This window comes from Arabidopsis thaliana, chromosome 2, assembly GCF_000001735.4.
Source record: "Arabidopsis thaliana chromosome 2, partial sequence".
Lineage (NCBI taxonomy): Eukaryota > Viridiplantae > Streptophyta > Magnoliopsida > Brassicales > Brassicaceae > Arabidopsis > Arabidopsis thaliana.
This window is the reverse complement of record NC_003071.7, coordinates 17,116,530-17,132,506: the sequence shown is the minus strand read 5'-3', so window position 1 is coordinate 17,132,506 and position 15,977 is coordinate 17,116,530. Positions and strand designations below refer to the sequence as shown.

Here is a 15,977-nt window from a genome sequence, read left to right as displayed (position 1 = left end):
TTAATTGGGCCGTAATCAGAAGCCCAATAAGTATTAGTAACCAAGTATCAAAAACGGTTTAGCATAACCATCAATCTATTGCTTAATTGTGTAAGGTACTAAAACTATTGTCGAATTCATACTTGAACTAGTGTTTGTACTCAAAAAGTTTGAACTAGCTGCAAAAGAGGAATACACTCAAGAAATGTTTATAAAGACATGCTGTTCAAAGTCAATAAAGTCTACACAATATACAAAGAACAAAGCGGTCTGATATAAACCAACACAAAGAAGAAGAAAGAAAGAAGAGTCTTTAGGATCAGAGAGAAGCAGAGTTTGTTCGCCGGAGCTTCCACTTAGGATCTGGTGGTGGTTCACTTGGTAGGATCTTCTCCACCTCCTGCCATTATAATCAGATTAAAGAAAACCACTAAATCTAAAACGACACTAGATCATGAAGCAAGCTGCAGAGATGGGATTTTTACCTTTAGCCTCCGAAGTTTTTCGTTTTCTTCTTCTAACCTTGAAACCTTGATCTCTAATTCATGTGTATAAGCCTGCAAGTTTCAATGTGATGACTAGACCAACTAACAACAAACAAACAAATATTAACTAAGTAAAAACACAATGTCAAGTTCTTAACCTGTTTCCTAGCTCGTGAACGTGCTGCAGATTCTCTGTTCTTGATCATCCTCTTCTGTCTCCTCTCAACAGTCTTCTCCACAATCTCTCCAGCTACTCTTTTCCTCCCAGGCGCTTGTGGTGTATCCGATAATCCACCCATCATCACCATATCTTGCATCTCGCAAACCGGATATGTCATAAACCCTTGTTGTTGTTGAGGCTGATGATGATACTCAACCCATTGCCCATTTGAAGCTATGTTAACAACATTTTCTTGAGGGACTACTGTCTCAGTCACTACACCAGCTCTCAACAACAAATCCTCAAGTGTTATTTCACCGAGTGTAGGCTGCTTATGAGTAGTAGTAGTACTAGTACCGTTTCCATTCTTGTCCTGTTGGATATCTCTCCAGACCTCATCAACTGTCTTTTTACTGAGATCTCGAGGTAACGTCAAGCTTCCCTGACGAACAAGCCCTTCCTCAGCTGGTGGCAAGACAGTCTTGAGAAGCTCATCAAGGTTCATGCTTCCTAGTGGTTTTCCAGAACTTCCTAAGTGGGTTTGAACCTCATGGAGCTTTAAGCTATAGAGAGAGTTCTGCCTCGTTAATGACTGAGATATAGGCTCTTCAATGTTTCCTCTAATAGAACCCATATATGTAGCCTTTACACAGAAAACAATAACAATTTAGTAATCCTGGTTCAATCTAAACAACTAAAAAATCGAGAATCTCTAAGGTACTAACAAACAATCAGGGAATTTGCATGCAGTATTCGAGTGCTTAAAAACGCAGATAACAACTCAACTAGAGAAATGAGAGGTGGCAGGAGATTGTGAATAAGGGAACAAAAGTTTAAGGATGATGTTGAAAGTGGCTTCAAGTTTCAAAAAAGGAGATTAAGAAGGAGTAGATCGAGAAAAAGAGAGAAAGGAGCTTGGGTTCTCTCTGTCCAAGTGGTGGGTCTGAGACAAATCTTTGGTATGAGTAGAGAGATTATAAAACCAAACATACATGCTCTCTTCTCTTCTCTCTCTCTCTCTCTATCTCCTGAGTTTCTCCACAGGAGAGAAATAGTAGAAAGAGAAAGAGAAATAGTAGAAAGAGAGCTTATTTTGCCTTAGAAACTGTTACACTCGAACTTTAAACTGTGCCTCTGAGGACATTTCAATTAAAAGCTACTTTCTTTTAGAATAAACACAAACAAACAAAAAACAATAGTGTCCGTACTTATGATCATATATGAAAGTATTAACTTATGAACGCTTTTGAAAGTAAGTTTATTCCCTACGAATAATAAACCTAATATTCGAATCTTACAAAAAATCAAAAACATTGTGCAAGGTTATTATATAATCACTTTAGATTTGTTACATCACTTTCTCTAAAAAGACTTGTCATTCTCAAACATAAGTTTCCCAAAGTGAGTTTCTTATATGAAAAAGTGAGAATGGGAAGTAACCAAGAAGGTGTTATTGGAAAATAAACCAAAACCAAAAAATTATGATAAAAAAGATTCGTTGTATAATGGTAAAAAAAGGAGTAAAATGAGAAAAGAAGAAAGAGGAGGGGGACAAAGGGAGAAAGGGACCACATGGGAGAATCGGGGAGCTTTGCATGAAGATCCGCGTGTGCTTCCTCTTTGGGATGTTCTCCCACGTGTTTCTGTTTCCCTTTTCTCTTTCTTTATTACTCTCCTTTCTTCTTCTTATCATACAACATCAAAATGTCAAAGACTCTACTTCCTTGTATAGATTTGTCCTCAATCTGAGCAAACCCACACAGAGCATACCCTTGAACTATGTGTGGCAGCTTGATCCTGTCACATAGAGAACAAGAACATACACTCTATCTGGCTGTACCAACTTAGGTCTCCTAAGAATCAAGTGTTCAAATAGCTTCATAAGTTATCAATAACATAAGGGCCTAGAGGGCAACTAGGTAGAACCTTAGCACTTAGCATTAGAGAATGACTAAGTAGATACTCTGGTTCCTATAAACTAAGCTCTGATTCAACATACAAAAGAAACAGTTCAAACCGAGAAGCACGCTTGTGTAAGAACTTAACACCATCAATTCAATGTTCTATAGTTAATACAAATCTTCACAATGCAAACAGTTATACTCACCTTTAACTGGGAAGACATTTCAGAGCTCCCATGATGCCACAGCAAAACACCAATTCCAGCTGTGTTACCAAACTCGGTGTTATTCTAAGGCACATTACCAAATTTTTTGAGATGTGGTCAAATGGAAAGCTCATTCAAAGCTATAGAAACAGTAGAGAACTCCAAGGACACACAAGAAACAAGCTGCTCTAAATCAAGTCAAAAACTTGACATGTGCAGGTCAAGACTTGTTGATACTTATTAGTACAAAACAAAACAAGTTGCTCTTTTGGATTCAGGTAGATGCCTAGCTAAGTTAAACAAGAAAACAACTTTTGCTTAATTCGTTCTTTAGTTATAAAGCTACCAATTCATAGATTCATCCCTTTTCACTTTTCAGTATATATAAAAGAAAAAGCAGATAGGTGGCATTCAAATATTTGGTACCCCATAGATTTTTGTTGGGCGTAAGTGTTGACCGTTCAGCTTGCTCTTAAATTACCTGCAAGAGGAATAAGGATTAAGCAGATATAATATGTGGTAATCAAGATAAGCCGTTATGTACATATGCATAGTGATGTGTGATCATACTCTCACAAGGTCAAAATCTTAAGAGGAATTACGTGCATGGAAAAATTCCACAAAACCGCGAAACATAGCGAGAACCAATAAAAACGAGTCTGATTAAGAGAAAATGGAAAATACGGATTCAAACATAGTGAAAGCGTTTGTGTGTCCATGAGGAACACTGTTTAAGTTTTACAAATGAAAACGTTCCCAAAAGTTTAAAACAGAAACGATAGTTGTTAAATCAGAACAGTGTATTTGGGATATCATAAAAAGAGTTGAGAAAACAAGTAGGGGAAAACTAAAACTTCTTGAAAGGTTTGAAGAGTCATGTATTTTGAAGACACGAAAGAGTAACATTTCATCCAAAAACTAAACAACTCCATTTGCATCAGCTCCTTAATAACTTCAGAAGATTCACCAGGCCAATTTTAAAAAGTACTGTATTGGAATATCTGCACAATGAATTAAGAAATTAAGAGAAGACTTTTATAAACTGATGCAAAACCTAACACCCTTCAGAAACACAACAAAGTCACAGGAACTTTGAAAACAAAATGATCTTGCAACGCAAAAAGTTTAACATAATGGAGTAACCATGAAAAGGTCAAAATACAGCAAGTCCATGTCTTGAAATACACAAGGGAACCAAGCGAACTACAAAAAAAGTCTTCTGATACAGAACATCAATGAAATAGATGAAAAGAAGCTGAAAATAATTACCTGAGTGGCTAATCTAACGACCCATGTAAGGACCACCATACCCAGCACCATGCTGCCCTCTTCCCGCACCGCCCTGACCAGGTTGCTGAGTCTGATAACCGCCCTGGTACCCGGCTTGAGCACCGTACCCAGGATAGACCCCAGGTGAGATATTTGCTTGAGTACCATAGCCACTTGGCATTCCACCTACAGCTCCTGGGCTAGCTGTCCCTAATGTCCCCAACAAAGCCTGCCCAAATGCTTGGTTTAAACCCAACCCAGCACCCTGAGATGCCAGCAAAGCTGTGAGGGCCTGGCCAATGGCCGGATTAAACGCCTGCACAGCTTGGTTATTACCAGCTATGAAATGTCCATGGCCTCCAGGGGCACCATAACCATTGTTGTCGTTCCTTTGGTAACGGGAATTTTGATTGTGAGAGTTATGGTTATGTTGATGTTGCTTAACCTGTTTTGGCCCATCATTTGCTTTGTGGCAATGCAAGACATGGCCTTCAAAAGTCTTGTGTGGCTCCTCCAATGCCTTCTTGGCACTTTCTAGGGATCTATAGACAAACAAAGCGAAACCTTTAGGTCTCCCAGTAGCTTTATCAAGCCCCAAAGGACCTTCTTCTATCTCCCCAAACCTTGAGAAAAACTCCAGCAACTTCTGCGGATCAATGTCTGCACTAACGTTACTGACATAAATCTTCCTCTGAACATTCTCAGGATTGAAATGCTGAGCAGGAGCCACAACAGGGTTCCCCTGAACAGGTCCTATAGACGCCAGCTGGCACGCAGTCATACGAGTTCCAATCTTCTTCTGAGGCTGCTTAAGAGCGTTACGAGCACCAGACCTTGACTTAAAGAGGATAAAGCCATAACCTTTAGATTGCCCAGATACCTTATCAACCACACATTTGCAATCTTCAATCTCTCCGTACTGTTTAAAAGCGTCGATAAGTGAATCAGCTTTAGTATCCCATCCAAGCCCGTGAACGAAGATCTTACGATGAACAAGATCTTCATCCGCCACAATCCGGATTCGATTAGCTACATCGCGATGTCTCTCTGCAGCTTCCTTGAGAAGAATCAAAAGTTGATCCTTTGAAAACGGTTCCAATAGATCCTCAATAGGTTCTTCTTCGTCATCATCCTCATTTCCTTGATTCCCAGATCCGGACGACGTCTCCGCTTCTATGTTATCTTCACCTTTAGCTTCCTCTTCGTGCATCTCCTTTAGTGTGTCTTGCTCTACTACTTGTTCGTCGTCGTCTCTTTGATTATCAACATTTCTGATTTCCGGATCCTCTTTTTCACATTGCTGCTGCTGCTTCTCCGTCGGCTCTGACGTTTCGTTGGATTCAGATTCGAGCTTTCTCTTCTTTGTCATAACGGAATTGGCGGTTTTAATGGTTGATTTGAAGAGAGCCCTCTAGGGTTTTGTGATTTCTGGTTCTTCTCCAAAAAAATTGATTTTTTGATCCTCTTCGCTTGAAATTGTGAAGCTTAACGATTCGCGGAAGCGTGAAGACAATTCTTGTCTTATTGAGAAACAAAAAAAAATATATAACAAGAAGACGCCTATTGGGCCTTGAATTATTATGTCACATGGACTTTTGAGGCCCATATAGAATGTACCATGACTTTTGGGTTCATCTCCAATTGACCAGTCTTGCATTAGCTTAGCCCAAAAAGATATACTAATATTAATTATTTCTAATTATTCCATCAATTATTATCCATTTATCTCATTATTATATGGTAAAATAATAGATTCCTCACAAATTTTACCATTTACAATGAAATATAAAATAAATAAAAAAAGAATAATGAGAAAAGTTTCCAATAAAAGATATAAAATATAATTAATTTCTAATTATTCCATCAATTATTATTTATCTCATTATTTTGGTAGACATGCACCCAATATATCCTACTAAATTATGGCCAACAAATTTCCGGCGACGTGACATAAAGAAAAACAATTTCAAAACAAACAGAATAGGACTAAAATCGATGATACCAAATCCACTACTCTTTAGCGACAATAATGCTAAAGAAATAAAACTCTAATAAAAATAAGACCACGGAAAAAAAGATATAAAATATTTATTTGTAGTTTGAAGGAATATTGGAGTAGAAAACTCTTTTAACTCTTTATTTCGTTCAGATGGTGATTTGTGTTTTCCAGAAGGAACACATGATGATGATATATAAATCGCCATAAAACAGCAAAGAGACAAACGAATAGCAGTCACCAGAGCTACCTCTTTAACGCTTAAAGGCCTCTCCTTTAAAATCTCCCGGATAATTCTTCCAAGTATAAACCCGTCGACTCATTCATTCACGGGTTTCGTTTCTTTCTTCTGGAAAAGGTGACAACTTTTTTCTGTTTTTTTTTTATAATAAAAGGTGACAACTTTCTCTTCCATTGATGTGTAAACGAATAGTCGAATACGAATTCGTTTCTCTTAATGTATTAGGGAATCGATTTCTCTTGCTTTTTATGAAACCGGATATTTCAGGCTGCGAATAGATTATTTTAACAATGGTGTTGATATGTGAATGTCGAAACCAGATTTTGTGTAACGTTTTCGATTTTGTTGCTTTTAATGGAAGAATCTGAATCCTGAGGGTGTGATTTGGGTTTTGGGGGAATATTCACTTTGTGGGGTCTTTTTGTTTGTGAATCTAGTATATTGAATTATTGTCGGAATTAGAAATCTTTTTTAATTCTCTAGGATTCGTTTTCTACTCTTTCAAATGTGGTCATTCTAGTGTAAATGTTTTTCCTTTTCGTCTTCTAACACTTTTTTCTAGTTTGCACAATCAAAAAGACGTTACCTTTGCTCATTAAGGGACTTGTTTGATTTTTGGGTTTAACAGGTTTTTGGCTGTGAAGAAGATGTTTCTCCACAGCAGTTTTAGAGATGGATTGTCATTGTCTCTTGGTATCATCAGTGTTATCAGTTGGGGTGTTGCTGAGATACCTCAGATTATGACTAATTACAGTGAGAAATCCACTGAAGGTCTCTCTATTACCTTCTTAACAACGTGGATGATTGGGTAAGATGATCATAAGAAGAAGACAAATGCTTTTACTTTTTACTTGTTCCTAGGGTGAACTGACTTTTGGTTTTGATGAGAAATGGCAAAATTTTGAATTGGTTTGTCGTGTAGGGATATCTTCAATCTTCTTGGCTGCTTGATGGAACCAGCTACTGTGAGTGAATCTTCAGAACCCTAGTTTCCTCGATCTTGTTATCTTACCTTGAGTAGCTTAGCTAACTCTGAATTTCTTAAATCCTTTTGCAGCTTCCAACACAATTCTACATGGCACTGGTAAATTACAAAAGACTAGAAGCAGCTGTGTGTTTACATTGTTTGATATGTGGAAATTGTTTGCAGTTGTATACAGTGACTACATCAGTTCTCTATGTTCAATCTATATATTACGGCCATATCTACCCGCGGTTGAAAAACAGAAGAGATCAGATGGTATATACTATTGGATAGTATTCTTCCTTATTCTTAAAGACTGTTCATTTTGCGTGTATGCTAAAACAGCTTGAGTGTGAATGTTTGGTGTAGGTTGAAGCAGAACGTATATCAAACATAATCAGCGATGTTAAAATTCCGGGCAGATGGAGAAATAGCTCTGATACTACTACTTGTGGTGGTCAAACCACACCTATCACTATGATTCCTGGGAGTCAACGAACTAGTTTTACCGGAAGAGAACTATTTTACACGTAATGGTGCCATTTAGATTCTGTACTCAGGCTATACTAGCATTATGATGAAATCAATTCTTTTCAAGCGAGAGATTTGTTTAAAGGTTGTGTGTGTGTTTTCGCGTTTTTGTTTTGTCAGGTCGGCAAGATCTTTGTCGAGTAGTCATACACCACCAGCTGGATCTGTCTTAGCTCAGAGAATGGCTCGTGGTTACAGTGAACCAACTCTTGAAGAGCCCTTGCTTCCTGAGGATGTCACGCATCCTTCCACCAAATCATTGCTTTGCGTGGTTAGCCTTGTCCACAATGCCTTGTTTGGATTTCACAATATAAAGCAGTTTCATTATGATCTAAAATTTGATTGTTCTCTTACAGGTCTCGGTGTTCTTGTTTCTTGGAACATTCAACCTTCCCAATTTGCTAAGTGAATCAAGAACTATGGCTTTGGGTGAGGGAGATAGAGTATTTGTAGTTCGAGCAGCAAGAAAGCTTTTGCAGGTACTCATAAGTCGCACATTATCATATATGCATGTCGAGTCTACGGTCTTCAGTGAATCACTCACGCTCTTTTTTGTCAAAGGAATTTCTGGTTACTTTTTCTTAATCTATAAAACAACTTCATGTTAATGGAAGTTGTGAATACTATTGGTTCTATTTCAGGTCACTAGCAGCAACGTAGCAGAACATAGCGGTGGAGAAAGCAGCAGAATTGGAATGTTTTTGGGTTGGGCAATGGCAGCCATATACATGGGTGGAAGGCTTCCCCAAATATGTCTCAATGTAAGCTTTTTAATTGTCTATAACTAGTTTATTCTTTCGATCTATCATTTATAGCAGTTTTAGCTAAAGCAAAGTTCCTTTTCGATATCTCTTTTTTTGGCAGATGAGGAGAGGGCATGTTGAGGTAAGCAAGTTAAATGACACGACGCAAAGATACAGTCAAGTAACAGTTTTGTATCTGATGAATCCATTTGCTGTTCTTCTTTTGTAACTGCAGGGATTGAATCCATTGATGTTCTTCTTTGCATTAGTTGGCAATATGACTTATGTTGCAAGGTGAAGATCAACAATAGTTATACTCAACTCTCTAAATAACCTCTGGTGGAACCTTCTTAACTCTCTTTTTTGTATGTTTTGGTTGCAGCATACTCGTGAACAGTGTCGAATGGTTAAAACTTGCACCGAATCTACCATGGCTTGTTGATGCAGGAGGATGTGTTGTGCTTGATTTTCTTGTATACGATCTCTCTCTTCAAGTTCCATGATCTTTGATTCCTTTCACTGAGCTCTAACTTTACTCATATATAATCTCTTTCTTTCAGATTCTGCTTCAGTTTTTCCACTTCCGCTGTCGCAAAGACAAAGATACTGACAAGAAGAAGCATGAAACCGCAGAAGCTGTCTAAGGCTTGTGACTACTTCAACAAGGCGTCAAAGAGATACAATTTTGATTTGATCTGACCAGCAAGATTCATCTCATTCTAATTAGTTCTTTCTTTAATCGGATTGAGTTTTCAATTTTTGTGCTGATGAAACTACTCTTGGATTTTGAGTTTTAATAATATAAAGTTGTTTCAACTCCTTAGATATGAATGACTTGCCCCAAATCTTGTTTGTTTTCTTCACAGAGAAAAATTTCACAACAACAATAATATCACTCACATCAACTTGTTTATCACTATAATTTTGTATTCTGTATAGAGATTTAGTTACATGAAGAGAGGGCTCTCTAGGGCTTGCGAGCAGTAAACATGATAAAAGAATCCTGAATATAATCTTCATAATCTGTGAGACCACATGATGTGCACACATCCTTGATCTCATCCTGCATCAAGTAATTGTAGCTCTGCAGAATTCTCTGCAAAAATGCAAAATGTATAAAGATCAAAATCTATGCATAGAAATAGCCACTTTTGATCATTATAAATTTTCTTTACCGATTGGAAAGGACGAATAATCCAAGGAGTCGAAGGACTGTATCTGAGAAACGTTGTCCCGACAAACACACCTCCGCTTCTTAGAACACGACAGATCTCAGCAATCTTGAAAACAACAACACAAAGACAAATTTAACAAGTGACCATTTGCATACACTCATGAAGCTCTGACATATTCAAGAACTTACAGCATTTGTAGGAGAAGGCCAACAGTGCAAGGCTGCACCAGCATGAACCGCGTCAACAGAACCCGAAGGGAAAGGGAGGCGAGAAACGTCTGCTCTCACAACAGCTATATTAGTTGAGTTGTCGAAAGTATTATCATTTTTAATGAATTCTTTGCACTGACGAAGCATGTTTTCAGAGTAGTCTAAAGCAATCACGCCAGAGTATTTGCCAGACTGCGCAAATTTGCGGGAAAACAAACCGCTTCCGCAACTAACATCCACAAGAAGCCCACCTTCTGCTTCTTTGAAGTATTCCTCAGCCATTCTAAACTGCATTTCAAAGTATCAGACCATTAGCAAAGAGCAACATCGACAAATGAAAGACCAAAGATGTAAGTACCTCTTCATCTGGACCGGGAAACCCGCTTCGCTTAAAGGCTTGACGCCAACCTCTTTCATACAAAAATGATACTAATGGACTCCTACACACACACCAAAAAAAAAAGAAGAAGCTCACATGACACTTAAGCTAAGAGAGCAGTGATGGTTAGTATTGATAAAATCATGTAAATTGTACCGAAAGAGCTCGGTAGTAATGGGTTTGACTTCATTATAATCATCCAAATCAGCAGTGACAGTAAGATCCAAGTATTCATCTTTGCTAGAATATGTCTTGTTACATTGTCCACACTTGAATCCAGACCTGTAGATTGCTTGTCTGCAGCAGATTCACAAAAATGCTTTAGAGAAATAAGAAAAAGGGCAAAACTTTGAAATCATTTTACAATCTGAGGAAGTAAGTAAAGAACTTACAGGTTGATACCTGAAGGTCCTTTCCTCATAAGTGGTTCGTAGCAAACAGGACACGCGAACACTTGAGTTTCCTCTATTTCGATCTTTGGAGTTTCATTTTTATTTATGTCCTGAAAATACCATTGTACAAGGTTTACATACATATACAAAGCTTGTAAATCAAATCAAGTGAATTAACAAAAAAGCAGAACGCACCGATTTGGGAGCAACGGCGCTTATGGCTGCGGATGGAAAACGAGAACGAACAGAGGTAGAAGCAGAGAATCGGAGAAGAGGAGATTGTGAATCAGAGGAGAAGAAGGAAGAGCGGTTAGGTAAGAAAGGTTTGTTGAGGAGAGTAATAGCAGAAGAAGAAGATGTTAGAGCCGCCATCGCCATTTGAGCAGAGAAATGGAGCTTAAAAATCAACGAGCACAGAGAGATGTTTTGGCTCAATTTATACGAAATCTCGTTGCTCAGACAAATTGTGCGTTTCTTGTAACAGAGTCTGGAGCAATAAATGTGTTGTCCGAATTTTGAGCTATGTTTTAAGCCGGAATAAAAGACGCACACTTCTCGTTTTCACCATTCACTTTTTCATCTATTTTTTAAAGGTATATTATTACTTGGTTAAACAGGATCCACATGATCGAGTGGATTCTTTGCTCACAAGTCACAACGTTGTACTTGTACCTTATGATTCTTCTAGGCCTAACTAAATTGTTGCTACGTGACAAATATGTTTTGAATATGGATCGCAAAAGCATCAAAAGCCTGGTTTTGGAGATTGTTGAAGACCGTTGCTTGCTACTGAGTAATTATATGTATACATACTTTGAATCTGGTGTTAAAAAAAATTCACATGAAGAAGTATGGTTTGTTTGTATTCACTAAAAAGTAAACAAACTACTCTCCTTGATCTCATATATGGAGAAAGCAACAGACAAAGCACAAGAAGACACGGTAACCAACTTATAAGATGAGGGAAGCTCTCACTCAATCTGCGTCTCCAAGACCATCACTTCCATCGCCTCTCTTTGTAATTTCTGTGAACTGAGAGTTTGGTTTCTTCTTCTGTGATGATGCCACCTCTGCGTTTCTCCTCAGAACAGCTCCAGGTGATGGATATGGTCGTTGTTGAAACAGAGGACCCTGAAACACGATTTGATCTCGTTTAGTTAGAACCTCAATTTTTTCATCTGGTTTAGTGAGGTCGGTTATTTGGAATTTAAAGAAGATCCCAGTCTGAAAAGGTAAATGCCATTACCGAAGCAGTTGTATCAGCGGCTCGCGGTTGTACTCCTTTCAGTCCAACAACCCTACAAGATGAGAAGCAATCAGATCAACCTGATATTATGATTCCTATGAGCATAATTAGCTTGGTTGTTAACCAAAAAAGAACTTGGTTCTCCTCAATTCAGATGACATAGCAGAGAGAGATAGAGAACAGTATTATAGGTCATGCCGTTTCATGAAGTGGTTAAAATGGGTGTTATGGACATTACCAGCCTCCCCGTGGAGCATCTGAGTAAGAGCTCGGGTCCATTGGATCCAACTCATCATCTTCGGCATGAGCACGCTTTTTGCCTATTACTTTTTTCATGGGAGGTTTTGAACTGGACCTGTTTCAACCATTTTCATTTTTCCATCATGTGTAAAGAATATACCACAAGAGTAAGTACAATGTAAACATAGTCAATGGGAACCTCCTGGTTCACTACTACATGTAATGTGTTCCATCTTCATTTTACTGCTGATAAATGGAATGCTTTTTAACAGAAATTATGTCCCTCCGAAAAGAGGGGCAACATTTGTATCCAAATGGGTTGTCTAAATATCTGGTAACAGATGTTAAGAAGATGACCAGAGTCCACCAATAGCTCTCTTATGGAACACTATGTATTTTAGAAAGATGACGGGCATAGAAGAATATTTTTTCTAAATCTAAGATTTTGAGAGATGCGTACCTCTGATTCGGATCCTTTTGGCCAGAATCGCCTGCATTTGTGAAATGGTTTAAATGTGCTGGCAAGAATTGCTTTTCTGGGAGATTGAAAACCCTGAATCCCATATAATATGAGTCCCGTTAACCAAAGGCAGAGGGGCTTAAGCCTCAAAATATGCAAGTAAACAAAGTGTATTTAAGGTCTTGATGCACACTAATAAATGCTTCCTATAACACAAATCTGAGCCAGTAATAAAAAGGGAGTCATGGTAGAGGACTAGAGGTATATACATTATTAACAGTCTTCAACCGAAGCAGTCTCTATGCAGCAATCTAACTCAAAAAGCATAACAAGAAATGGAAGGGTTCCTACCTGGTACAATGAACACAATAACCCCATCTCTGGACAAGGCCCACTCCCCAGCCCCCACATCCGCTGCATCTTGGCAGCTGAGATGGAGGATGCTCCCCCTTCCCATTAGCCGTACTTTGGGTAACAGCGTTGTTAGAGTTTGTGGCAGCGGGCTTCTGTAAAGAAGCTGGAGGTTCCCACTGAGACACATGTGTCCTTGTATTGTAGAAATACTTATGGCCTGTGCATAGGAATCAAAAGGTTCAGAGTTCAAAGATGCAACCAACAGATCCAAAGATTAAGCAAGCATTGCGTGTACAGTACAACAGAAATCAGAAGAAGCTGGTCAATAAGAGGCAAAAACTTCCAGCAGAAAACACAAGGATTTCCTCATTCTTATTTCTAACATGTGATGATGTAAGTTTCTTTCCAAGATGAAAAAGATCATAAGCTATTAAATTCATTTTGCTAACAGCATAATACCACAATAAGAAAAGGAGAAAGATATCATACTTTTATAATCTTTGATATGAATATTGTAGCAACGAGCTAGTCATTATGATGACTAAATGTGTGAAAATCATACCAGATGCTTCATCAAATGTTTCAATCCACTCTTCTTTAGAAAGTACAGGTGGTGCACTTGAAGTGGCATAAGAAAGCTCAACAGGCCTTTCCCACTGGCATGTTCCAGTGTGCTGGTTATAGTAATAGGTAGCACCACTGGCAGGATCTTTTGCATCTACCTGAATGAAACAGAACAAATTTAAGTGGTATAACAACTATAAACACATCATCAGAACCATAAGTGGTCATCCTTAAGGATTGAGATCTAAAGACTATTTGTGTATGACCACATTATCACATGCATTTGGAGAATCTCAAACGATTACCGCACTTTCACAGCAGAAAATATTGCTGCACCAGATAGTAAAGCAAAGACAAAAATGAAGAAGAAAAGACTTTTAAGTGTATCTCATTCATACCCATCCTAATGGTAAGGTGCTTGCATTAGCCTGAAAAGGTAAAGTTGCCTGTCTATTCCAACTAACCGCTGATGTCTGGAAAAGAGAAGAAACACAAGCAAACAAAAACGTCAAAAGGTTAACAAATATTAATAAGATAAACTGAAACAAAGGGGCTGAAATATGGACAAGTCATTGCAGACATATGTCACCCTGGATTACAGTCTGAGGGATGAATAATTACATCTTCTGGGTTGGATGTAACAGCCCCTGCACCATCTCTGAGAATTCCCCTGGCCTTTAATTTTTGTTTGAGATATTCAGGCAAATTGTTTGAAGCATTGGTAGGTTCAGGCTTCCCACTGAGCTCGGAGTGACCCGCGTATGCAACTCCACCCGGTATACCATAACCGTTTCCAACATCCACATTACCTAGAACGGAATAAAGTCGATAATTGGATCAGTTTCCTGAATTTTCCTAAATGACTGAGCTCGTAAGCTATTATGACTAACCTTCTCCGCATGTACTCACACTCCCACCACGCTTTGCCGCTGCTTCTGCTCTATGATTTGCAGTGAACTTTAGCAAATGTTCCTGCATAAAGATAATATGTATCAAAACTTCATGTGATTATAGGACTTATTAAGCCAATAGCCGCTTGATGATAAACAAAAAAAATAGTGAATCAGAACCTTTAGAGCATTGGGGTCAGCACGATCTCGAAGAATATCAGTGTTATGCTTAGAGTCTCCGGCTACTGAAGTCCCAGCTTCTCTGAAAATAGGAGAACGTTTCCAATTAAACACAAATTGTTAGACAAAGCACCTAAACACACGAAATTTCTCATTGCCCAAGAATGAGAAACAGCAAGATGATCAATACAAGCATTAAGCATATATAACAGATGGATATAAAGAACAAACCAAGAGAAAGACAGAACCTTTGACCTTGTATAATCTTCTGCGTTTCTATTTCCTGAAAACACACAAAACCAAATCAACATGGTAACCATTGGCAAAGTCCGGGAATGGAATTTAGAAGCTTATATTGAAGAAGAAGAAGACAAAAAAAAGTGTACTTGTTCTCGGAGAAGAGCAGTGTTTGCGGCAGATTCAATGTCTTGAGATTGATCGTAAGCAAGCGAACTTCCATAACCATAATTAGATGTCACAGATGAACCATTCTGCTGATATTGCAGCTCTTCTCCCATTATTTAGTTCAGCGTCAACCTCCGAATCCTTTAGACTGAGGGAGCTTCAACGTCGTAATTTACTTCCGATTACCAATCAAAATCAACAAACCAGTACGATGTCGATGTGAGTCACAGAGAGAATCGGAATCCGAGCCCTAGATAATTTCTGCGATAAGCAATTAGGCCCATAAGGCCCAAGCCCATATATTAACTGGCTGGTCAAGTAGAGATCATAAACCGAAGAAATAAAAATGGAAGCTAAAGTTTGGCTCTATCTTGGTTTATAAGATTATTGTGGAAAGTTTGAAATAATGGATTGTTAACAGACATCATGTGGGGATAAATTTACAAGACTATTGTGGAAAGTTTGAAGTAATGGATTGTTAACAAACGTCAAGTTGTGATCTTTACTTAATTATATGTAAACTAAATGATAAAACAATGTATTTTTACTTTTCGGATTAAGAGATCAAATGAAGAAGCTATAGAGCCGAAGCAAGGCAGTAGGAAGAAACATGGGAGACAAGAGAGGAGTGTCAGAGTCAGTAATGTATTGGAAATAAAGTAATGAGAGAAAAGCTTTCGGTGAAAAGAAGAAAGAAGAAGACACACACACACGACCGCTTCTTCCTTCATCACATGCTTCCGTTCGGTCTCGTCATCATACCATCATCATTACATCGTATAAAAATGCTCACGTCACCGTTGGCGGCTTTTGACTTTGTTCTTCTTCTATAAGAATAAAGACATTTTCTTTATTTATTTTTTCTGACTAATCTGAGTCTTTAAGACCACAAATTATAGAAATTTCCAACAAATTCTTATATACGTACCAGATATGTCTTTTTAAAGAATGAACAAGTGAAGCTCATGAGAGTCGTCTCGTCAATGTATAATGTTAATGTGCTAAAGT

General features: G+C 38.2%; 5 protein-coding genes, 1 long non-coding RNA gene and 1 other non-coding gene across 18 annotated transcripts; 3 read left to right on the top strand and 4 right to left on the bottom strand.

Annotated features, from left to right (window-relative positions):
• Window positions 1-120: 120 nt before the first annotated feature.
• EEL (Basic-leucine zipper (bZIP) transcription factor family protein) lies at window positions 121-2,754 on the bottom strand. 5 transcript variants are annotated; one of them, NM_001336890.1, is made up of 4 exons: window positions 2,732-2,754; window positions 623-1,267; window positions 465-536; window positions 121-379 (listed from the first exon to the last, which is right to left on the bottom strand). In NM_001336890.1, exons 1-4 carry the CDS (start codon window positions 2,747-2,749, stop codon window positions 299-301), a joined length of 816 nt encoding a protein of 271 aa, NP_001323982.1. In that variant the 5' UTR covers window positions 2,750-2,754; the 3' UTR covers window positions 121-298. The 5 variants fall into 5 exon arrangements, with proteins under 5 accessions (NP_001323982.1, NP_850341.1, NP_565948.1 ...); NM_180010.1 differs by lacking the exon at window positions 2,732-2,754 and adding an exon at window positions 1,350-1,733; NM_129672.2 differs by lacking the exon at window positions 2,732-2,754 and adding an exon at window positions 1,411-1,719 and having other exon boundaries at window positions 137-379.
• AT2G41060 (RNA-binding (RRM/RBD/RNP motifs) family protein) lies at window positions 1,938-5,518 on the bottom strand. 3 transcript variants are annotated; one of them, NM_001336889.1, is made up of 5 exons: window positions 4,001-5,501; window positions 3,302-3,732; window positions 3,158-3,212; window positions 2,732-2,790; window positions 2,021-2,477 (listed from the first exon to the last, which is right to left on the bottom strand). In NM_001336889.1, the coding sequence occupies exon 1, from the start codon at window positions 5,367-5,369 to the stop codon at window positions 4,014-4,016; it is 1,356 nt and encodes a 451-aa protein (NP_001318398.1). In that variant the 5' UTR covers window positions 5,370-5,501; the 3' UTR covers window positions 2,021-2,477; window positions 2,732-2,790; window positions 3,158-3,212; window positions 3,302-3,732; window positions 4,001-4,013. The 3 variants fall into 3 exon arrangements, with proteins under 3 accessions (NP_181639.1, NP_001318398.1, NP_001078035.1); NM_129671.4 differs by lacking the exon at window positions 3,302-3,732 and having other exon boundaries at window positions 1,938-3,212; window positions 4,001-5,518; NM_001084566.2 differs by having other exon boundaries at window positions 2,040-3,732; window positions 4,001-5,506.
• Window positions 2,148-2,494, top strand: AT2G09215. Its single transcript, NR_140491.1, has 2 exons — window positions 2,148-2,231; window positions 2,417-2,494. It is a non-coding gene; the product is annotated as an other RNA (non-coding RNA).
• A 504-nt stretch (window positions 5,519-6,022) lies between the features above and the next one.
• AT2G41050 (PQ-loop repeat family protein / transmembrane family protein) lies at window positions 6,023-9,325 on the top strand. Of its 5 annotated transcripts, NM_180009.2 has the most exons (13): window positions 6,023-6,354; window positions 6,866-7,045; window positions 7,160-7,202; window positions 7,295-7,321; window positions 7,388-7,477; window positions 7,571-7,731; window positions 7,853-8,003; window positions 8,089-8,211; window positions 8,374-8,493; window positions 8,597-8,617; window positions 8,711-8,769; window positions 8,858-8,948; window positions 9,036-9,317. In NM_180009.2, exons 2-13 carry the CDS (start codon window positions 6,885-6,887, stop codon window positions 9,117-9,119), a joined length of 1,131 nt encoding a protein of 376 aa, NP_850340.1. In that variant the 5' UTR covers window positions 6,023-6,354; window positions 6,866-6,884; the 3' UTR covers window positions 9,120-9,317. The 5 variants fall into 5 exon arrangements, with proteins under 5 accessions (NP_850340.1, NP_001324062.1, NP_001324063.1 ...); NM_001336888.1 differs by having other exon boundaries at window positions 8,858-9,317; NM_001336887.1 differs by having other exon boundaries at window positions 6,866-7,202.
• Window positions 9,285-11,180, bottom strand: AT2G41040 (S-adenosyl-L-methionine-dependent methyltransferases superfamily protein). The gene is made up of 7 exons (NM_129669.4): window positions 10,826-11,180; window positions 10,631-10,740; window positions 10,395-10,535; window positions 10,218-10,299; window positions 9,839-10,147; window positions 9,651-9,755; window positions 9,285-9,571 (listed from the first exon to the last, which is right to left on the bottom strand). Exons 1-7 carry the CDS (start codon window positions 11,006-11,008, stop codon window positions 9,443-9,445), a joined length of 1,059 nt encoding a protein of 352 aa, NP_181637.2. The 5' UTR covers window positions 11,009-11,180; the 3' UTR covers window positions 9,285-9,442.
• Window positions 11,181-11,382: 202 nt separating this feature from the next.
• Window positions 11,383-15,293, bottom strand: AT2G41020 (WW domain-containing protein). 2 transcript variants are annotated; one of them, NM_129667.5, is made up of 12 exons: window positions 14,951-15,293; window positions 14,813-14,847; window positions 14,565-14,646; window positions 14,385-14,466; window positions 14,116-14,303; window positions 13,893-13,967; window positions 13,493-13,652; window positions 12,928-13,147; window positions 12,577-12,669; window positions 12,115-12,231; window positions 11,877-11,928; window positions 11,388-11,761 (listed from the first exon to the last, which is right to left on the bottom strand). In NM_129667.5, exons 1-12 carry the CDS (start codon window positions 15,080-15,082, stop codon window positions 11,606-11,608), a joined length of 1,392 nt encoding a protein of 463 aa, NP_181635.2. In that variant the 5' UTR covers window positions 15,083-15,293; the 3' UTR covers window positions 11,388-11,605. The 2 variants fall into 2 exon arrangements, with proteins under 2 accessions (NP_973654.1, NP_181635.2); NM_201925.2 differs by having other exon boundaries at window positions 11,383-11,761; window positions 12,115-12,669; window positions 14,951-15,217.
• An 88-nt stretch (window positions 15,294-15,381) lies between these two features.
• Window positions 15,382-15,954, top strand: AT2G09210. The gene has a single exon (NR_140490.1). It is a non-coding gene; the product is annotated as an other RNA (long non-coding RNA).
• The last annotated feature ends 23 nt before the right edge of the window (window positions 15,955-15,977 follow it).